The 24794-nt window shown below is 33.8% G+C and overlaps 2 protein-coding genes across 2 annotated transcripts; both read right to left on the reverse strand.

Annotated features, from left to right (window-relative positions):
• Positions 3354-7017, reverse strand: LOC104706133 (apyrase 2). Its single transcript, XM_010422272.2, has 9 exons — positions 6410-7017; positions 5729-5857; positions 5569-5625; positions 5396-5488; positions 4955-5160; positions 4668-4759; positions 4256-4473; positions 3970-4159; positions 3354-3736 (listed from the first exon to the last, which is right to left on the reverse strand). The coding sequence occupies exons 1-9, from the start codon at positions 6731-6733 to the stop codon at positions 3624-3626; spliced, it is 1422 nt and encodes a 473-aa protein (XP_010420574.1). The 5' UTR covers positions 6734-7017; the 3' UTR covers positions 3354-3623.
• On the reverse strand, positions 7488-9129 carry LOC104709212 (probable aquaporin SIP1-2). Its single transcript, XM_010425862.1, has 2 exons — positions 8842-9129; positions 7488-7646 (listed from the first exon to the last, which is right to left on the reverse strand). Exons 1-2 carry the CDS (start codon positions 9127-9129, stop codon positions 7488-7490), a joined length of 447 nt encoding a protein of 148 aa, XP_010424164.1.

Consider the following 24794-nt stretch of genomic DNA (forward strand, 5'->3'; position numbering starts at 1 on the left):
CTCTCTGTTTCATATTAACTGTAGTTTTACATTCTATTTAAAAATTTCTTTCAAAGTAAGTGCTGCAGTAAATCATTATATATAGATAGTTAGTACTCCGTATTACCCTCTTTGTTTCACAATAAATATTAGTAAATGTGATTTTGATTTCATACAATTAAAGAACATGTTAAAAATTAGGATTTTTATACCAATTTTTACATTAAAAAGATTTTTTTTTTTTTCACAAATGAAATATATATTGATTAAACTTGATCATTACAAAAAAAGTTAAAACACACATATAATCCTAAAATAATGTAAACAGAAGGAATAATTTATGTTATACACAATTCAGATCTTCTGCCAGTGGATCACATTTATTTTAACTATTTTGTTCATCTTTGATCTTTCCGTAAAACTCGTTGTATATGTCGTCTAGTGTTATAGATCATCAAATTTCATTTTGTTTTAACATCATTGAATAATAACTATTGGTTAATATATCTTTCATTCTAAATTTATCATGAGTGGCGAAGAAGTTAACTGTTTTTAGAATTTGTTTATTTTAAATATATTAAATACGTTAAATCACTTATTTTGAATATTCTAATACCACTATGTCTGTTTTTCTTAAGAATTCAGAAAGAAAATAAACTATTTGCAAAATAAATTTGAGCCCTATCATGCTTTATGTGTATAATCGTCATAATCTTCATGATTTCAATTCGTCATTCTAAACAATATTAAACTGAATTTGATTTGTAGTTGAGTTGTTTGTGATAATATTTTTGATATGACATCTCGTAAATCCAAATATGCATATTGTATGTTATTGATAAAAGAATCTTTTGAAATGGTTCGATATGCTTGTAATCTCTTCTTCGATATGACATCTCATAAATCCAAATTAATATGCATATTGTATGTCGATTGAGGAAACTTTTATCCAAAATCAATATGATCACATACGCATATCGTATGGTTGAAAATAAATATGATTTAAGTAGCAACATGCGTTTAAGAAGTATACATGTACGCGTGTATTCATTGTTTCCTAAACACGTATATATATAGTTAATTAAAATGAGTTTATACGTGCAAACAATAGCATAAGATTTATGCCCTAAAGATCATCATACCTAATTAGGGGTAAAGCCTCTCATCATATTTTTGTTTTAATAAACCAAACAATGGTTACAATTATTTACGTTGGCAATGTGCCTATGATGTGGCACCAGGTGGCCTCTTAGCCAGCGTGATAGCACGTCCAAAATTGTTACTAACTTAGAACTTACTAGCATCGATCACAAAAAATACTATCAATATGATTTTGATTATAAAACTAGACAATTATATTTTCATAAACTTACATAGCTAAAATTTTAAAAAGGTAATCCAAAAGTGTTTGCGTAACACAATTTTCTGATATATATGCTTATATGCTTTTATTATATGGCTATATATATATTTGTTACAATAAAAATAAGAATTGATAATAGAATGCTAACGCTTTCAGAAAGCTATGACATAAACATAATAGTTTACGCGGAAATTTTGTTATATTTTTGACAGTGTATTAAATATATATTGTCAATTTCGATCATTTTCATTTACTTAGTTGATCGAAGTCTTATATCACTCAAATTAATTCGTGATTAACCCTAATTAGAAAACGACTTATTTGATCTTCGGTGTAATTAATTGCTCCCCCATTGCAAGACAACTAATCAACAAAACATGTATTTAAACGTCACACACGCACATATGTGGACATATAAAGGAATAAGCATGGAAATCAAAACTTATTTCAGCAAATGAGATTTTGATTAAAAAAAAAAAATCAGCAAATGATACAAATCCAAGTGTGTTGTGTGCATCTACACCAAAATATGTTAAACAAAACGAGTAAAGAATGGATGATATTTCCACAGTTCAATTATTTTAGCTAATGCATGGGTCATAATAAGTAAGTGTCACATCGATAAAATTATTTAGCTCACCAATCAAAACCTGATACTTATTCATGCGTGTTCATCGAATAATCCCTAATAAGGTTATTTTCTTCTTTTTCCTTTTATCATAATTAGGTTCAAACTCAGATTTGTTCTACGTAGGAAGAAACAATCGTCTCTTTAGTCTAACTCCAATGATTCAATTTCATTTTTGTTTTAATATACAAAAAACTTTCATATCAATATAATCTTCTACATAAGATTAATCATTAATCTCTGAAACGTTTGTTGTCACCATAATCAAACTACTGAACAAAACTAGAGATGATTATCATTTCATCAAGGATAAGTCTTTTCAATATGTGAAAGGTAAGATTCTTCGTTGAAAATAAATGTGTTATATGTCGTCATTTTTATGGACAAATTAATATTATTGGGTTTGCTTTATTCTATTTCTTAAAATTCAAATGATGCCCCAATAATTCATTGAAAAATAAAACTTAGCTTCACCATGAAGGTTGAAAATATATGCCCCCCTTTTCTTAGATATCAACGTACGTAAATTTTGTGAATCCCGATTTTCTTTTTATATCATATGATTTAACCAATGATTAATATTTGCACATGATGTCATATAAAATGTTCATTATATATTGAAAATATTGTAAATTTCAATTGCTATGTAATCCTAATCCAAAAACACTTCTAACTTTGAACTTAGGGTCAAGAACCCAATATGCTGCCGTTTGTTCTAAAAAAATTAAATCCGTCTTATTATTATTAAGGTTGAAAATTGAAATCTTCGTGTAATATATAGAAGGTTAAAATGACAGTGATTTAAGTGATACTATATAATAAGTTTTAAAAAAACATGCTACGTATGAAAAAAAAAAAGAAAACTTGCTACGTAGATTCATATTTTTGAAAGATATATTTCTTTCGCCAACTAAAAAGTCGGCTAATTAGATTACTTCGTGACACAATGTTTAAAAACAGTTTAAATTTTTATGAAACTTTTGGTTCTATTTAGAAAAGATATATATATATATATATATAATATTTTAAAAGCCAAATAAAATGATGAATCACCATTTGTTGTGTGCAAGTAATTGCCTATCTTTCGAGGGACAAGAGCAGGGAGACAATAATTGGAGTTCAATCACCACGTGGATTCACGAAACACCACAATCACAACAGACGTCCTTATCACAATTATGTAACTGAAAACATAAACATGCGAAACTGTAATATTTTTTTGATAATTATTTTTTAATTTTCAGACGAAACTGAAATATCATCTGTGTTGTTCCCATATAAAAAAAAAAAAAAAAAAAANACAAAAATAACAAAGTAAACTCATGATTTGTTCACGACAATATAGTTTCATGAACAAATACACGAACTGAAAAATATAAGAAATTAAGAATGTTGCAATCTTTCCATAAAAATATAACAAATCAAGACAAAATAAGATTACGCTATTTTACAAAGAAGAATCAAAGATCTGAGAAAAAAAGAAGATATGTATATTAATATAAGCCAAAAAAACAAAACCATTTTATCTAAATACGATTATTATAATAAAAATGATAAGTTGCTTTAAGGATTGATAAAATCGAGGTAAAGAAGAAAAAGCTTTGGGAGACATCAAAAGAATTAAGGTTTTTTTTCTAATTCCCAAAATGCTCCTCACGGTGAGGATACGGCCTCGATGGCGCTACCTAATGGCCACGCAGCTTCCACGGCGTGTTCTCCGTATTTTACCTTTTTCACTAATGTTATTGTCTGCGATGGCTCCAATCCTGTTTTATTTTTTACCACAAGAAAAGCAACATTAGACAAAATCAAACATATAAACGTAACTTCTTTTCTTTCATGTTTTAAAACTTTGGACTACAGGACCAGCACCAGACCATCCTAAACCAAAATTTATTAAACATATAAACGTAACTTCTTTTCTTTCATGTTTTTTGGTGTATTGAAATTGAATTGTTGTTTTTATGAGTTTTAAGGTGAATATAAAGGAGATACTTACCGAATCCATCAATGAGTAGAGTGTACTGGTAAACGAGATCCATGCACAAGTAAGGCAAATTCTCTTCCTCCACAAGCGGGAACTTTGATTTTCCCTCTTCCAGATTCATACTACAAGCTTTCTTTGCTGCTTTCTCAAAGTCCTTGGGACGAACTGTAGCAACCGGTTGCTTTGGGTCAACAAATCCAGCCTGTGTCATAACCAAACCCATTTTACCGACTTTAACAAAAAAAATTACAGGTTGTGTGTGAAAAGCCTTGAGAAACAGTGTTTTTAGTTCAATTACCTCAGCAGCACGGTCAAAGAAAAATGAAGCAACAAACATATTCTTTTGGCCACCACCTCGACCACCATTCCAAACTCCACCGAATGTGCATTTCATGTGTGTACACAGTGTATCATTCACTTTTAGTGAGTTGATGGTTATCCTTCGGCACTCATCAAGACTCGCACCAGATGGTGAAGCAGTGCCTTTAAATTCTTTTCCCCCATACTTGTACTTACCTACAGTGATGAAGTATGTTAGAAGAAACCAAAAACTAATGATCAAATATTCTTAAGAGAAATTGCATATCCAGAGATTTTCTTGCTAAGGATCGCGACGATAATGGCAATAATGAAAAAATGTGTCATATGATGAGGATATATGCAGACAACTCTAGTTGGAATGCTCTCATGGCAAAACAATAATCTCTCACCATCGTAGCCTGTCACAATGCAGGGGTTGTCTGAATCGTCAGAAACTTTCAAAATCTCTGCTCGGGCAGCCAGTAATCCGTAATGTAGGTAACTACAAGCAAGAAGAAGCCAATAACAATACCTCACATTAAGGACTACAGATGAATGGAAGACCAGAATTTCTAATGAGTATGGCAGTCTAGAACATATACAAATGAAGAGGACTAACTGCCAGCTCTTCGGGAACCGTTAGTCTAAGACAATTCAAAGACGCATTACGTCAAGAAGACCACAAGAGGTGACAAACCTGTGAACATAGAGAAAATACTTCCGCCCCTTCAAGTACATTTCTCTGACATATGAATCCTCTCCTTCTAATGGTTTTGGTGCACTTGCAGCATCTTCCTCAGATATAGCATATGCCATTTGAACAGACCCCCCTCCAAGATCAACCACTCCAACCGTATCTGAGTATGGTTTTCCCAAGTTCCTTAGCAAGTAGTTAATTGTCACCTGCAAAGTCGAAGCCAAATAAGACAAAATGTCAGCTTGATTAGAGGTTGGCTTGTGCCCAACAGCTTGAAATATAACACTACATTACATACTATACTTCAAACTATTACAGTTGCCATAGTGAAACACTTGTTATTGAATAATTAAGAAAAAGGATAGCAATCCAGAATTTACTTCTAGATATGTTGACGATGAAATTAAAGGTATAAACACTAACAAATGTGGGAGAACATACCCACTGATAAGAACCTTCCTGAGTACCATCGAGTACAGTAACAGCATTTGCCTCAGTTTTCAGCATGCTTCTATCTCTCAAGAGTTCCCTAACCTTATAAACAAAATCATAATAAAGTATAAGAGCTAAGGGACTTAACGAATGTGACTGATAATATGTGGAAATATAATTACCGCTTGCAAAATGTTCTCAGATGCTTCATGACCCAGCGTCCTCAAACCTGCCGTTGCCTGACAAGATATACACAAAATCACTTCAGATGATTCGCAAAATAAGCAACGATACTATGAAAGAGCTTCAATTATCTATGAGGGGGAGAATTCATTTCCATACTCCAACTCTGACAGGTGTCTTTGGACGCAACTCGCGAGGAACAGAAGCTTCTGCTTTGTCAAGGAGAGACACCAAAGAATTTGCTGCTTGCCGGGGATCAGTAGGATATGCACTCAACCCTGGTTTTAGCTGAAATCAAATCAGTAAACAGCTTAGAGCCAAAGTTCCAACAAGCTCCAATAAAGCGAAAACTAAACCAGAAATTCAAGCCACTGCGATATAATGAAACAAGAAACTAAGTGATGCTAGTTAGGTGAGTTCAAGCTTCATGTTAATACCGAAAACACAGAGTTCCATGTCCATTATATACACTGAAAGCAAAGTTATACGCTTCCGGTTCATCTAGTTGAGCTCTGCCTGAGGGCGAGGCAAGATATTGCTATGATCAAATCTAGAGGAGGATCAAATAAAGAAACTTTGGACATGCAAGTATGAGTGCATCTCATTTAAGCTCTATCCAAACAGATATGAAATGAATAAGCTCTGGCTACACAGTCCAAGTCTTTCCACACACTAACAAGTAACAACTATATTAGCTTAAATAACACAAATGCATTACTAAATCACCATAAGAATCTGAATCAAGTCTCGAAAACGACACAAGATTCTATCAAGCAGTGCAGGTAAACGGTAACTCTTAAGTATCAAATCCAGTAGGAAACGGAAACAATTTTATCACACCTGTAGGAAGAGCTCAAGTTCATTGCCGAGAGGGATAAGATCCAAGTTCTGATCAAAACAGTAAACATGTACACGGCTACCAGAACTCCCAGCATCAAAAATCACAGCGTAATTCTTCGGACCTCTCGAATTAGGACCTCCCTTGCGATTAAGCACATTGTACTCCTCAACGACGGAATCAGAAGTCGATCTCCCAGGCATCAGCAGAAGAACAAGAGCGATCAACACAATGGGAACCGAAATCACAAGCACAAGACCACGGTGGCGCTGGATCTTGTCAGATATAGATTCGTGCCGCCCAATCCCACCACGCTTCGCCGTCATCTTACCTCCGTCGGCAGAGTCAGATGTAGGAGAATGGTTACCTGACTCCAGAAGCTCAGTGGAAGAAGGCGAACGGTAGCGTATCTTACCGTTGCCGTTGCCGTTTCCGGTGCCGGATGACGCCGTGGTCTGCGGCGGATCCTGTAACGGCTCCAGATTCGACGGTGGATTATAAGAGGCGGCTTGAATCGCCGGATTTGATCTGGAGTATAAAAGCCTGGATCCAACACTTTGTGTGCTCGCTCCCAGATCTGTGTATTTGTATTTTTTTCTGCAGATAGACACAAACAAACAAAAGACGTTATGGGTTACGATTGCGGGAGATGGTAACTCCCGTAAAAATTTGTTACATTAACTCCCACAACGAGCTTTTACATTAACCCAAAATACATTACTGTGTATAATTTCTCAGTAATGTTTGCGTGATTTGCATTTTTAACAACCCCTAAATTTTCATAACTCGGTTGAATCGAACCATATCAGATCGTAAACCAGAACCGGATTGACATAACCACAACCAAACCAAATAAATGATAAAGCTAAACCGATAATACTAAACCGGACGAGAGTGAAAAGATTACGTACAAACCGGAGAAATATGACGTGACGTCCATACGAATCCATGAAGAGAGCAAAAAAACATATATAAAAGTCTACAAAGTACAAACGATCTACAGTACGAGCACGAATACAAACAAATGTTGACTCAAATACTTTTCCTCAGGCTTTTTTTTTGCTAAGCAAAAAATTTTCCTCAGGCTTTCTTCTGTTTCTTCTGGACCAGACTTGGCGGCGGAAATAGAATACGAAAGAGCATCGCAGATAATATAGCTCCCGTGAAGGAGCTAACCCAATGCACATAGAAATGGTCCCATGTGTTGTGAGACTTGTATATGTATGCCCATCCAAATGCCTGCATATATATATATATAGCAATATAAATTAACCACAAAGACTATATAATTAACAAGATTAAATGTCAAGATTATGAGTAGCTACTAGGTAGGATCAATGAATGATAATTAATGAACTTACAATCAGTGGCGGATCCAGAAACAATTTTCACCGGGTACAAAAATTTATTTAATAATAAAAAAATTATTTAAAAAAACTTTAACTATGTAGTTTACAAACATACTCTTTGCTCACACATAGACTGAAATCTCTTTATCACTCTTTCATTAGTGACGAAATCAAGCAACTCTTTTTCAATATAACATACAAGACAGTCACTTAGAAATTGGTCTCCAATGCAGTTGCGAGTTGCTATCTTCACTGTAGTTTCATTGCAGAAAAACACCTTTTGACACTTGCGGTAGCGACAAGTAAATTTAATACTAACTTTAAAAGCCGATAAACCAAAGGATGTGAGAGATGCTTTTGTGTTTCCACCATTAAAAGAGAAAGATCTCCAAGATTTTTCAGATTATCGAACCTTTTATTTCTTTTACATTGTCAATGTAGATTCCAAGTAATAGTTGATGCTCAAGAGATAAACACTCCTCCACGCTAAAATCTTCTGGATATAATTTGGCCAATCTCACTAATTTTTCCTTTTCAAACTCACGAAATGAATCAATTGGACTCAATGAAGTCATACAAATTAGTAGATCAGTGTTATCTCAGTAAAACGATCATTAAACTCTTGAAAATCCAAATCTAATATAAAAACAATTAACCTTATACTGAGTTTACCAATTTGTTTGTCAAATAAATTTGTCAAACCTATGAGTTTTTTTTTCCTTCTCTAATCCTCTGTTTCACCGTAGAAAGAAATTCAATACCGTACCATTTATGTAGTTTAGAAAATTATGGAGATAAAATATTTGTGTGAGGGATTTGATTAGATTTAAAAGAAAATTGCCTATTATTATCCTCTATCAAAAGAAAAAGGAAGAAAATTAAGTGGATTTAAAATTTGGTATATTTATTGAGCTTTAAACTTTAGATAATTAACATTTATTGAGGTGCATGAATAAATACGTAGGGTGCAATCTTATATTTCAATGTGGTGCATGCTATAAAAACTATATAATATACTTTTTTTTTTAAAATCCATATGATGCACCTGCACCCCCCATGTATACGGTGGATCCGCCCCTGCTTACAATGGCAGGATTCATGAATGGTCTAGTGACGTTAGATCCTACGACAAACACTGATACGGTAGCGAGAGCGAGCACGAACGTTTTGGCGAGCAGTTTACGAGGACCTCTTAGGATTATTAGTAACACCAAGAATGTAACACTAAAACTAAGAATCACTTCTGCGAGAGCTCCAATGTGTGCATCATCTTGATACGAAGGCTTTCCTCCAATCATAGTCTTATACTTTTCTGGTATCATCTCCATGATCGTTATCGCACCTCCTGCCGCACCAACTGCCTGAGATAACATAACATCACATAAGGAAACAAACATGCCAGCTGGTTCCAGTTGGGCTAAAATCTAAATATCTTAATGTTAATTTTTTTTTACTCAAAAAGACATCACACAATATGGACACACACAAAAGAAACTGTTACTGATTATCCCAAAATTTGTATTAAAAAATAGGGACGGAGAAAAACTAGATTGATCCAAATTAAAAGTTTATTTACTAAACTAACTCATAAAATGTGAAGGTTAGATGAGTTATTTTTTTGCCTAAAATACATTTTTTTTTCTTTATTAGAAAAAAAATAAAGTCAAATTTACCTTCCCAGAATTTTTTGTAAGAAAATCTAAATATTTTCAAAAGTCTGTCGGACTAGTTGTGACATATTTATTTATGTATGACAGATTTGTTTTGGCACAATTGATTTATTTTTGTATGACAGATTTTTTATGACAGATTTATTTTGGATGACAGATTTTTTAGCTACACTTATGACAGATTTATAATTGATGAAAAATTTATTTTTCATGACAGACTTATTTATAAACACATCACAGATTTTCACAATATATGACAGATTTGTAAAATGTCTGGCAGATTTATTTTCCACCGTTATTTCAGATTTATTTTCTTGATTAAAAGTCTGTCGTAACATGACATATTTTTTTATAGAAAAATAATTACTAAGTTGACCTCTAGTGATAACAGATTTGTTTTAAGTTATGACAGATTTTTTAATTTAACCAAAAATCTATCGTTTGATAACAAATTTATAATATTTCTAAAAATTGCTAAAATGACCTATGTGAATACCATATGTTATGGCAGGTTTTTTTACGCTATGACAGTTGTTTTTATTTGCTTCCAAAAATCTGGTGTTTGATAATAGATTTATTAGATGTAAAATGTAAATATAGTGACAACAGATTTGTTTTAAGTTGAAGTCATATTTTTGTTAATTATATTTTTTATAAATCATAATATGAATCATATTTTTAAACTCATATATTTAAAGCATATTTTATATATTTTAATTTTCCTAAATCATATTTAAAAAATTAACATCATATTTTATATATTATATTATATTTTCATAAATCATATTTTAATACTTCTTATATACAATATTTTTTAGATATAATTTCATACATTATATTTTAAATAAAATTTATTTAAACTATATATCTTAAAATATTTTGTAAATTTTTTAAATATTATTTTTATACATTATATTTTAAATCAAAATATTAAATGGTATATTGTATTTTCGTTTTTGAATAATATTTTTATAAACAATTTTTTGAATATTATTTTTCTACATTATATTTTAAATCATACTTTATTTTTAAAAACTATATTAAAAAATAAACATCATATTTTTTAATCATTTTATATTGTTCATTAATAATATTTTTAAATCAAAATATTAAATGCTATATTGTATTTTCGTTTATAAAAAACTAAAAAAAAATTAAATTTTCTGTGTTTTAGTCTATTTTTTAATCATTTTATATTTTTCATTAATCATATTTTAAAATCAAAATATTAAATGCTATATTGTATTTTCGTTTTTTAAAAAAAAAATAAAAAAAATCTGGGTTTTTAGTCTTTTTACATAAAAATTGTGTCATTTTAGTTATTGGATAGGATGGAGTGTTAATCTAGCAATTAATTACCAAATTTGTGTCAAACTAGTATATTTTCACTAAAAAAAAACTATTTTTAGCTTTTATTTTGAAAAGATAAATAAAAAGTTTGTAGAGAAAAAAAGAGTATTATGCTTTATTACTACAGATGGCCTATTTATTTCCAAAATGGGTTTGTATATAGAGATCTAATGAGTTAATTTGGACCATTAATCTTATCTCTTACTTTGCTTTGTTTTACTTATCCTTTTGTAATATACAAGTGTATAATTCCCAAATGAATGAAGACACTATAAAGAACAGATACATATTATATTACCTGTCGATATGAATTGGGCACATACAAAAACTTGTTGTCTTTTCCTTTTTTCCAATATACTAGTGTCAGAGTAAAAACAGAGTAATATATTTGACTCTTCTTTGTTTGAATATTTTGACTATCACTAAGATTTGTTAAACAAAACACTAAAAGAAAATAATTTTATTGAGACGTATTTTTGAGACAAAAAATTTTCATCACAAATTTGTGACACTTTAAATATGATATTATGACTAAATTTATTTGTCACAAATTCATAGTATTTTCGTCACTATATTATGACGGAAAAAATCAGTAACAAAAATTTGTCACAATTAGTGACGAATATGCTACGATAATATTAATCGTCACTCTTATGACTACATTGTGACCAATATGTTGTTGCAAATTAGTTATGAACTTATAACAGATATGGAAGTCACAGTTTGTAACATTAAAATGAGTAAACATTAGTCATAAAATAGTATAAATTGTTATGTCATTTATACAAAGCCCAATAAGCCAAGTCTCTAACCCTAATTTAACAAGACTTATTTAAGAGATGATTAGGGTTTTATTCTTTATAATTTCGTGCCTCCTAAACCTAGAGAGAGAGAATAAACCATTTGAGAGAAAAAGAACAAAGAGCCACAGTTGAGATTAAGGACAGATCTTACATGTCCTAGGAGATGGTGGAAAATAAGGGGTAAACGGACTCTTCTACTGACGGATTTTGGTGAGAAATTTCTCAACCCATAAATGTAAGTTTTCCCCAAAAAATTTTGTAACCCTTTTTGTAAATTAAAAGTTATACATGTTTTCTCAAACCTATTCTACGCAGATCCGCGAATTAACATCAGTCATCATGTGAAATCGTTTCTCACTGCTACAAATTGAACTAGAAGCTGATCTACCCGCCGTTGGAAAGATATGAGTCTTACCTTTCCAGAGAGTCTTTCCAGAGAGCCTGGGATCATTTGCATAGGAGTTATAATATGAAAGTTATGGTCGAATATGTGCATCTCGTCGAATTTGTGATTTATTTTCTTTGTAAGAATAAAGATAGCTTATTATAATATATATCTAATGTTTATGATTATAAAAAAATTGTATGATTATAAATTTTAAAAAAGAATATTGTTTTGAGATTAATTTTTTAGTTATAATTTTTATCATATGCAATAAATTTTTTAGTAATAACTTGTGACCATTTGAAACTAACTTCTAATGATAAGATTGGACATTATGATCGTCACAAAATATCATGATTTTTGAGTATTTGTTAAAATTTTGCGACAAATTTTTAATTATCATTTGTGACCATTTGAGACTATAGTTTCGTAATAATAAGATACATAATTAAAACGTTATTTTAAACACGAATTGTGACGATTTAAAGACGTTTTGTTAGTCTGTAATTGAGACAGTTTTGTTACTTTTTGTGTCGTAATTAATGATGACAAAATGATTACTAATATATTTGTTGCAACTCTTGTGACGTTTTTGTTACAAATAAAAATTTGTGACGATTGTATTGCAACTATTCAAAAATCGTCACAAATTCGTAACAATGTTTATATTGTAACTAAATACTTTTTATTGTGACTAAATATTTTGTCATAATAAAATTATTTTTTTGTAGTGAAATAACAAAGGAAAAAAAAAACAAGACGAGGATAACGGAAGAACATTTTCATATACTGAGGACGACGGTCTCTCACTTAATATAGTAAGATATTTATCTGACTTAATTAATCAAATTTCGCAAACCCTAGAAGTAGAAACATAATTAAACTTCGATGAATAGAACAGAACATGTCACTCAAGTAATTAGATCTCAGGTTACTATTATTTATTAGTAGCATATTAGATGTGATGAACCGGTTATCGTGCTAGGTTATTTTGATTTCAATTAGATTGGTGAACCAAGTTTGGTCTACTATAGTTAATTCGCTTAACTATATAAACAAACTTTTGTACCATTAACTGGTTAAGCTTTGTATAATCGGATTTTAAGTTTGTTAAATAAAGAGTTTGTTTCTTTTCCAATCCTCGTTTCTCGTTCTGTCTTTTCCGGTTAATCGTAGTTTGTTATAGCATAAATTCGTTAAATGATATAGATTAGCTAATAGGAATTAGAACGTGAGCATAGTCTAGGGGTTTCAAACGTATGGCAATCGACGTTTTTACCATTAATGAGAATCTATTATTTTGTCTTGTTTCAAATGGATTTTAAAAAATGGCTGACGCTTTTTGATTATTTTATAAAAGTCATTATTTATTATTTATAAGTATTAAAATGGCCGACGCTTTTTGATCCGTTAGATGTAACGAAATGCCTGACGCTTCTCGACCCTTTGTCTTCATAAACAGTATAGCTCTTCCAATTTTTCAAATACAAACAAATAAAAAGGAATAATCATATTAACAGTTAAAACAGAGCCAAAAAAAAAAAATCCAACTCACCAGAAAGATTGCTTGCTCAAAATAAGAAAATATAGAACTGGAACAACACTTTAGAAACAACTAATACGGTAGCTAGGTTGAAATAGAATACAAATTTTGTAAATTAAAACTCATTTATTGGCTTGATCAGCATTTCACAATACATAGACGATCCCCTGTTCTTTTGTTGGTTGCACCACTCAAACCAGCGATTCTTTTAGTAACATCAACATATTGTAATTATTAATATATTAGAGGGTATAATTGTAATACTGGCAAATTCCCAATTAAAACTTAGATTTTGTTAAGTTACAAAATATTTCCGTAGATCGTCTTTTCCGTATATCTCTGTATATGGTTCAAACCAGTGACAGTAGCTTCTTATAAACAAAGGCATAAGTGGTGTCACTATTTCATGGGATTTCAGTCGCAGCAGCATGAAAAAGGAAAAAAAAAAGATGAAGAAGGATTGAAAGAAAAGTAAAGACACATTTTTGGTCGCCAATGGTTGCGATCTGAATAGGGCCATAATGTAATTTACGTACTTGTTTAGACTCAAAACAGGACAAGTAGGAAAACAGAGTATTCAAAACTCTTCAACAAACTAAACAACAACCCCTCTTTTCCTCCTAGAGTGTTTTCTTTACCAAAGCTTATGACTGATAAAAACCCAACTCTTGCAATTTCCGGTTTGCCTTTAGACGAGCTAAACCGATTCCAATTTTTTGAACTAAATCATGTTTTAACTTTTAGCAGAGATCAAACAGAATAGACTTGGAGAATTACTTCAGGTAGATCAAATTGCACAGGAGAATATTCTCATTAGCCATCAAAGTTAAAAGCTCTCCAGTTCCAGAAACTCTCTCCTCTGGTTTACTTAACATAAAAATTGGTGATGCAAATAGATCTTACCACGTATGCATTTTTTGGATTGAACTCGGAAACGTTCTTACGAGAGAGAAGCAAATAAAGAAGTGAGATTCAATGCTGATCGAATTCATGTTTTGGGAGCTAATCTCGCTTCTGTGGCGGTGGCTAACTTAGGCACGACCATCAAGTGGTCGAGTGTACTGTTCGCAGTAACGTTACTTTTACTGTTAGAAAGAAAAAAACAACTCATAGAAATCCGATTTATACAAAATTAATCATATAATTCAAATCCACTATGTTTTTTTTTTAAACTGATTAAGAAGGCAAACAAAAAACATTACTTTTTATTTCATTATATTTATTGTAAATTAACACGATAATTATAAGTCTGATGCTAGAATTGTATAAATACAACGTTTGAATTGCTTAGCATTAGGGGACTACGGGACTAATAGCAACAACAACGAGCTAGGCCACCTCGGCTTACACAATCTCCGTTTTGGTATCCCTTTTTAGTACAATCTGCGAAACATTCTCGTGACCAATATTTAAATTGTGACCCAAATTGTCCTTTAATACACACAACGATGCAATTATCCAATGACACTCTGTCAATCTCTGCATCTACACAAAACCACCAAAAAATATATTAAAATATGTATATACATGGCCGGTGATAGACATGTGCAACAAGTGCATTTGCACTAGAGTATACTAAATTTAAATGTATTTTAAGGCTCAGAAATAATTTTCAAAAAAAAAATAATTAAGGCCCATTTTCTAAAATTGAACAGAGAGTATAACAATTTTTGTGATATTTACATCGGCCTTATGTATATGCAAGTATGTGTATTGTATATTTGTATATATAATTACGTATAACATGTCCATACATTATTTAGAGTTTTGTATAGACTCCAAAAGTTATGATTATTACCATATCACAATCACAAACACCAAAGATTTATAATTACCTGAGCCAATAATGGTATGAGTGGACAACAAAACTGCTAATATGACAATTTGAAAAATCACCAAAAGCTTTTGTGATACCCACGATGATAATAATTATTTGTATAAATTTACTGAATAAGATGATGCTAATCTTTCAGAGATATTCCACTTATATAATTAATCTTACTCTTGGGTAATTTCATATTTTCCAATCTGTTTAATTTTGCTATTAAATGTTTTTCCAAAAAGTTGTTGACATTTATTTTATATTTTGAACATATCTTTTGACTATATTAAATGAAAAAAATAATAATAATGAATGATAGGAATAGGATATATCTGACAATTGACAAAAAAAAAAAGGATACATCTTACAAGTAAAAAATTTATACAAATTATTTTTGTCAATTAATATGTTGAAGGTAAACTAGTACTTTTTTTGTTTAACAAGATATGACACTTGTAAGTTTGGTCAACAGTAACTTATTGCATAACTAAATCGAATCAATATATTGACTTTGTAAGTTCTTATTGTTACCTTACACAAAATATTTGATTAAGAACACATTAATATAATTTGTTATGTTATAAGATTCCATTTATTATAATCAACACGATAATGTTTGTACTTTGGCCTCATAATTCCAATTAGATAGTGACCCACGCTCTACAGTGTGGGAAAATATTTACATAAATTTGGATTTGTTTGTCACAAAATAATATAAAATTTATTTATTCTATACATTTTATAAAATTATATATTTAATTTACTTAATATCATACTCTGATTTCGACCCGACCCGTAGTCGGTACTACTATTTTGGTTTGGATGCAATATCAAATGTGTTAATTATAAATTCGGTAAAATATAAAAAAAATCCAACAAAACATGTATTGAAAAGAAAAGTAAAGACATATTTTTGGTCGCTGGTGGCTTCGACAGCGATTCACTTCTTAACAGGGCCATAATGTAATTTACTTACTTGTTTAAACTAGAAACATCATAAGTAGGAAAACAGAGCATTTAAAACTCTTCGACAAACTAAACGGCAACCCCTCTTTCCTCTGAGTGTGTTTTCCTTACCAAAGCTTCTGACTGATTAAAACCCAACTCTTGCGAGCTAAATCGATTACAATTTGTTGAATTGAATCATGTTTTAACTTTTAGCAGAGATCAATCAGAAGAAGGAACTTGGAGAATTACTTCAGGTAGATCAAATGGCACATGAGAATTTTCTCATTAGCCATCAAAGTTAGAAGCTCTCCAGTTCCAAAGACTCTCTCCTCTGGTTTACTTAACATCAAAGTTGGTGATGCAAATAGATCTTACCACATATGCATATTTTGGATCAAACTAGTAAACGATTTTGCGAGAGAGAAACAAATAAAGAAGTGAGATTCAATGCTGATCGAATTCATGTTTTGGGAGCTAATCTTGCTTATGTGGCGGTGAGGTCGGCAGATCCGAAATGGAGAGGCGTGAGGCTATGCTCTGGTCTTGGAGGATGAGACCAGGCTGAGTTCTTCTTGCGGAGCTTTCAGAACATTGCTGATGAGGACAGCCATGCGAATGTTTCATTTTGGCTAACTTAGGCACGACCATCAGGTGGTCGAGTGTTTTGTTCGGGGTAACGTTACTTTTATTGTTAGAAAGAAAAAAACAACTCATAGAAACCCGATATATACAAAATTAATCATATAATTCATATCCACTATGTTTTTTTTAAAAAAGTTTGATTGCAAAGGCATATAAAAAAACATTACTTTTTATTTCATTTTATTTATTGTAAATTAACACGATAATCATAAGTCCGATGCTAGAATTGTATAAATACAACGTTTGAATTGCTTAGCATTAGGGGACTAATAGCAACAACAACTAAGTACGATACCTTGCTTTACACAATCTCCGTTGTGATATCCCCGTTTTATACAGTCTGCAGAACATTCTCTTAACCAATATATTAATCTTGACCCATACCCATGTCCTCTAATACACACAGCGATGCAATTATCCGAAAGTTTGTCGATCTCTGCATCTACACAAAACCACCAAAAAATATATTAAAATATGTATATGCATAGCCAGTGATAGAGATGTGCAACAAGTGCATTTGCACTGGTACTATACTAAATTTACATATATTTTAAGGCTCATAAATAATTTTCAAAAAAAAATTATATGTAATTAACGTCCATTTTTCAAAAAATAAACCGAGCATATAACAATTTTTGCGTTTTTTACACCGGCCAGTATATGCAAGTATGTGTATTGTATCTTTGTATATATAATTACGTATAACAAGTCCATACATTATTTAGAGTTTTGTATAGAGTCCAAAAGTTATGATTATAGAATATCACAATCACAAACACAAAAGATTTAAATATACCTGAGGCAATAACAATATGGTTGGACAACGAAACAGCTAATATGACAATTTGAAAAATCACCAAAGCTTTTGTGATACCCATGATGATAATAATTTTTTGTATAAATTTAACTGAATAATATTATGCTAATCTTTTAGAGAGATTCTACTTATATAATTAATCTTACTCTTGGGTAATCTCATATTTCCCAATCTGTTTAATTTTGCTATGAAATTTTTTTCCATTTATGCTAATAAAATTATGAGTCAAAAAGTTATTGACATTTGTTTTGTATTTTGAACATAAATTTTGACTATATTAAATGAAAAATTAATATTAATGAATGATAGGAATAAGATATATCTGACAAGTAAAAAATTTATACAAATTATTTTTGTCAATTAATATGCTGCAGGTAAACTAGTATTTGTTTTTTAGCAATATATGACACTTGTATTGGTTTGAGATTTGAATAGAGTTTTAAAGATTTTAAATGTTATGTAGAATATGTTGTTATTAGATCAAGATTTTGTTAAACTATGTTAAAGTTTAGTGTTATTAGTTTGTGATTTGTAAAAAGACATTTAAAATCTTAACAAATTTGGGTTATTAGATTCAGACTTTTATAAAGTCATTAAAAGTTTTGTGTTATTCAAATAAAACAAAAGAATCTAGGATTGTTAATGAATTCAATTACTATGTTATTGGTTCATAATTTTAGTCATTTTCTTTACAAAATAAAGTCATGAAATGTTTTACAAAAATACAGGGATTGTTTGGAGGACTTTACAAGATTTTAGAAAACTAATCAACAAAGTTCTCTAGCAATCTTTGACAATTTTTCACTTATTCACTTTTAGAGGGAGGTATTCAATTTGATATTTTAAGGATTTGGTAGGATTTTGATATTTTAGAATTTTAAAAGAAGAGATTTGATTGTGTTTTAGAGTTATTTTATTTAACAAAAAAGAATATTCTATAAGATTTGATTAGTAATTTTGGATGATTTTAAAATATTGTACAACACAAAAAAAAACTGGAAGAATTAGGCCATAAGTCGAGCTCAATCACCTTTACGCCTTTTCTGAGAGCCTGCACGATCGGTTCTACGCTGCTTCTGCTGTTCACTTGGTTCCCAGTCAAGTAAGAGTTTTGTCCCGTGTACACAAAGTAATGCGCTAACGGTGCCTTCATGTCATGATGCACCTTTATAACTCCATCAACAACATATATATATATATATATATATATATATATATATATATATATATATTAATTATACCACACAGACATTTTTTAAAGAAAAGAAAAATCCCTAAAAAAAAATTCAAAACTTTGTACAAGGCCAGGCAAGGGAAGAGGAGAGTTGGGATCGCTGAAAAGGTAGCGATAGAAGGCGTTGAGATCAAAAAGTCTGTGATGATGAAAAATGTTGTGGTGTTTGACATTGTGGAAGATATCCTGCACGTAGTCCAATCCTGCGTGCCGTTCTCCTTGGACTTCACTCACAAATCTTAGAAGCTCTTCGGAAGACATCTTGCCGTTTCTTGAGTAAGCTTCAAAGAGTCTCTTGATGCTTACTGGTGGCTGCCTCGTTTTCTCATTGAAGCTTCTGCTACAGCAGAATCACACTTTGAAACTCTCCGACATCTTTGCTATTATTTTTGTTAATTCTGAGAAACATGTACACACACATAGTTAGAGTACGTATATGATCTATGCTGTAAAAGTGATGAAGAATATATGCTCGTGTTATCATCTCAAGGAACGTGTCTCGCCCTTCCAGTTAATTCTCGTCCAAGGTGATTTTTATGGATTGTTTTTTTTGTTATGAAATCCTTTAAAATCATACCTAGAGGTGTCAAAATAGGTCAATTTTGATGGATCAACTCAATTCAACTCAACCCATGAACCCTAATGAGTTAAAAAAAATTTACCCTAATGAGTTCATGAATAAAATGAGTTTGTGGGTCAAATGGTTTATGGATCAAATGAATTGTAACACTTCTACGTTTTGAGCTCCGAGCTCTCGAGCCAACGTTAGTCCCGCTATCAATGCCTCGTACTCTGCTTCATTGTTAGTAGCTCGGAAGTTGCATCTGACTGCTCTCAAAGCTGTATCGCCTGTTGGAGACATAAGAACTAGGCCGAGACCAGTTCCTCTAACGTTGCTAGAACCATCGACATAGAGCTTCCATTCCCCGTTTCTTGTCCCATCCTGAAGCGTTTGCACTTCTTCTATCACTTCTCGGATCATGCTTGGTGCGAATTCAGCGACAAAATCGGCTACTGCTTGCGATTTTATGGCTGTGGTCGGTCTATAAATGACGTCATACTCTCCAAGTTCGACTGCCCACTTAGCCAATCTCCCTGATAACTCTGGCTTGTGGAGCACCGATTTTATAGGAGACGAAGTTACTAGCACGATAGGATGGGCTTGGAAGTAAGGACGTAGCTTCCTTGCCGCTGTTATTAATGCAAGCGCTAATTTCTCCAGGTGATTGTACCTTGTTTCGGCTTCTAAGAGAGACTTGCTCACATAGTACACCGGATATTGTTTGCTTCCTTCTTCGCATATGAGGACTCCACTGACTGCATGTTTTGATACAGCAAGATACAGTAACAACACTTCTCCGTCTTTGGCCTTTGACAAAACAGGAGGTGACGTGAGATACTCCTTCAAATGCTTCAGTGCTTCCTCACACTTGTCGTCCCATATAAAGTCTTTTGGCTTTGGCTTTCGTAAGGCAGCAAAGAACAGATGTGATCTATCAGAAAGTCTCGAGATAAATCTGTTGAGGGCAGCCATCCTTCCAGTGAGCTTCTGCACTTCATTCACGTTTCTTGGAGGAGCAATGCTCTGAATTGCTCTGATTTGGTCTGGATTAGCTTCTATTCCTCGAAACGTGACAATGTACCCAAAGAACTAGCCTGAACTAACACCAAACGAACACTTCGAAGGGTTTAGCTTCATGTTGTATTTGCGTAGCGTAGTGAAGGCCTGATGCAGGTGTACTATGTGGTCTTCTGCCACCAATGACTTCACCAACATATCGTCGATATAAACCTCCATAGTTTGACCGATTTGGCTAGCAAACATCATGTTCACTAGTCTTTGGTAGGTGGAGCCAGCGTTTTTTAAACCGAACGACATCACTTTGTAGCAGTATATGCCTCGTGTAGTCATGAATGTCGTCTTCTCTTGGTTGTCTGGATGCATTAGAATCTGATTGTAGCCACTAAAGGCATCCATGAAGCTCATCAGTTGGTGTCCAGCGGTAGCATATACGAGCTTGTCGATGTGAGGTAGCGGGAATGGGTCTTTAGGACATGCCTTGTTTAGATCAGTGAAATCTATACAGACCCGCCACTTCCCGTTTTTCTTTCGAACGACCACCACATTGGCTAGCCAATCCGGATACTTCACTTCACGTATGAACCCAGCATCCAAGAGATTTTGGACCTCTTTNTTGTTAATTATCGAATCACGCTCAGGTGCAAACTTCCTTCGCTTTTGTCTGACTGGTGGATGATCCGGATCTACTTATAGACGATGCATGATGACGTCTAGATCAACCCCAGGCATGTCGGCGTGCGTCCAAGCGAAGCAGTCAGCGTTTGATCGAAGAAAGTTGATAAGTCTCGTCGACTGACAGTTTTGAGCCCACGTTCACCCGTTTGTCGGGATCGTTTTCTAGTAGCGGCACCTCATCCAGTTGCTCCACCTCTGGCTCTTCGCCGTGTGGCACCGGTGGTGGCTTCTGTAATTGCTATAACTGTTGGCCCTTCCCTTTCAAAGTAGTTTGATAACACGACCGTGAACTTTCTTGTTCCCCTACTATCTCTTTCACTCCCCATGGGGTGGGAAATTTGATAGTCTGGTGCAAAGTCGATGGAATTGCTCCCATGTCGTGAATCCAAGGGCGTCCCATAATAGCATTGTAAGCCGAAGCACAATCTTCTACCAAAAATTTAGTGTGCTTGTTAACTCCTTCAGCATACACTGGAAGCGTCACTTCCCCAATACTTTTCTTGACTTCACCGCTGAACCCTACCAACAGTATAGATTTTCGTGTTAGTCCTCCTTCTTCGAGACCCAACTCCTTATATGCTTGCATATAAAGGATGTTGGTTGAGCTTCCATTGTCGATCAATATCTTCTTCATCAAACAGTTAGCCACCGTCAGCTGTATGACTAACGCATCGTGATGCAGAGTTGGTACGCTGCTCTCATCATTCGTAAAAGTTATGGTGTATGACGGTGTATCGCCTTGTGTAGCGTGTCCTTTGTTTTGAGAGTTCTTGACAGCTCTAGTATTTCTTTTCGCAGCTGAGTGAGTTATTCCACTTATCTCTGATCCTCCAGAGATAACATTAATGACTCGATCATGTTTTGGGGGCGAAGCCGGACCATCTGCAATTGCTTTTTGCTTATTGTTTTCGCAATCCAGACGGTTGCGGGTTTTGTCAGATAAGTATTCTCTCAAGTATCCTTTTTTCAACAGCTCATTCACTTCCATCCTCAATAAGATGCAATCTTCTGTCCTGTGGTCGTGATTATTGTGGAATTCACACCACCTTGAGGTGTTACGCTTGTTGTCAGGTGCCTTCATCTTTGGAGGCCATCTCACGGTTTCACCCATCTCCTTCAGTACACCGACTAAATGTGCATGCGAGATTGAAAGGTTACTGATATCTGGCCATGTTGATGATCTAGGTTTCAAGTTGTCTGCTCCGCTCAATGGTTGATGCGTGTTCTTTCTTCCACTCTTAGTGTTCTCGTCCTTAGGTTTTTGGTAAGGCTTGACATCCCTACTCGACCTTTCGTTTCTCACCTCAAGAGAATCAGATCGTGGTGAACGTCGCTGGCGATAAGCCGAGTCTTCCTCCCACTTTATCTGTGCCCATGCGCGTGAAAGCACGTCTTCCATCGTTCTGCACTGATACTTCGTAAGCTCCTTGTACAAGTCACCATCTAGAAGCAAGCCTCTTTTGAATGCGGAGATGGCGGTTGACGTGTTGCAACTGAGTATCGATACTTTTTCCTTGTTGAAGCATCCCACGTAGGCACACAACGACTCATCTCTCTTTTGTCGTACCTCGTAAAGGTCATCCGCTGTTTTCTCTAGGTTCCTGCTGCTTGCGAATTGCTCAACAAAGAGATCTGTCAACGATGCAAACGAGTTTATCGAGCCGTTTGTCAGGTTGATAAACCACTGAAGTGCTGCACCCGTTAGGCTTGAGCCAAAACCTTTGCACATAGTAGCTTCCCTGCACTCTTTTTGGATGGCTGTCGTGAACATTTGTTGTTTGTATTGTGCTATGTGGTCATCCGGGTCAGATGTTCCATCATACATCTTCATTGTTGGTAACGTGAATTTTCTTGGCATCTCCGTGAGTGCAATTTTGTGAGAAAAAGGTGTGTCGGCATATGAGTGCAAGTTGTTTTTTCGGATTGGTGGAGTCACTCCTGGCAGTTGTCCGATCATGGCTTCTACTGCACCCAAACGCTTTGTAAGCATAGCTTCCAAGTAAGCGGCTTCGGCTGACATGGTGTGTGGTTCATGCTCGAATCCTGTAACGTGCGGCGCGTTAACGGTTCGTTGTTGATCCGTGTTTTCTTCTCGAACAAGGTTCTCGCGAGTTTGCCTTATGCTAGGGTTTCCTCCATTATTCTCCTCCCGTGGAGTCTCTAGTCGTCCGTCTTCAGTCGCGGTCGTCATTCGAGTAGCTGCAGGAGTTGAGTTAAGGTCTTGCATCCGATTTACTTGTACGCCACGAAATCTTGAGGTTGCTTCAGTAAAAATTCTTCCTGTTGTCATCAGCGAGGCATTCTCCTCCCGTAGCCTAGCATTATCAGCCTCGATCTGCGTCAGCTTCTGCACCGTCTCGTTCATCTTGGCAGTCAAGGCTTCCAGCTGAGCGGCGACAGTCGCTTCGACATTGGTCGTGTCACTTCCGTTTCCCGTCATCTCACGTAGATTACTTTGCCCCTCCTTCTGGCGCCAACTGTTAGGGCAAAAATAATCGATTCGTTTAAAGACTATGGAGACAAGAAACATATGTTGAATAGTTGTTTTTATTGATCAAAGTCTCGAGCTCAAATACAAGAATTCAAGGCACAGCGAATCAATCTATAAACCCTAGCCGCGTTCTAGAGTTGAGTCGTGTGTCTTGTGTTTTAGGTCTCTTGCTTTGTTCTCGATGATCCCTCTCGTGGAAGCTGCTCTCCCTTTGTATATAGATCCCTTTACCCTAATCCCTTAGGATATATCTTGGGGCTTGCCGACCCTATCCATAATAAGGTCGGTCACAAGGCTCTTGGCCCACTAACGATGTCGGTTGTTAGACTCTTGGTCCATTAGCAGATCTAGTCGCATGACTTTCGGTCTACTGACGAAGTCAGTCGCGAGATTCTCGGTCTCGTGATAGAGTCAGTCGCGAGATTCTCGGTCTCGTGATAGAGTCAGTCGTGAGATTCTCGGTCTCGTGATAGAGTCAGTCGCAAGATTTTCAGTTCATTGAATCAATCAAGAAGATTTTCTTTTTACAAGATAAATTCATATTTATGTTGACTTTATCCAGTAAAATATGCATTGACTAAATAAATTATATTTACTTATTTATGACGATAAAATTATGCCCAACAAGTTGTAATGGATAATGGTTTAACCATTTAATCCATCAATTCTTCTTTTATTGAGTCAAATTGACTCAAATGTTTAAACCGATTAAATATAACCAAAACTTTTAAACCAATCAAATGTGTAAACCGATCAATGCTTTGATTTTATCTCCAAAACAACTTCATCTTGATTAGAATTCGGGTTGCTATGAGAAAAATAGAATTTCATCATGCCATCATTGTAAAGAGCTTCATCATGATTTTTCCCAAAACTATTCGTTTCTTTTACGGAATCGAAGAAAAGTTTTTGGGATTTTGATTTGGAAGCGGAAATGTAAAAAACGAGGGAGTGAAATAGGAGAAAGAGGAGAGACCTGGCCGTACGTAATGATTTAGAGACATGGGCTTTTGTTCTTTTGTTGTGTGATCGAATTGGGTTAAACTATTATAATTGAATGGTCAAGTGATGGTGGG

Source organism: Camelina sativa, chromosome 8 (genome assembly GCF_000633955.1).
Source record: "Camelina sativa cultivar DH55 chromosome 8, Cs, whole genome shotgun sequence".
Taxonomy (NCBI): Eukaryota; Viridiplantae; Streptophyta; class Magnoliopsida; order Brassicales; family Brassicaceae; genus Camelina; species Camelina sativa.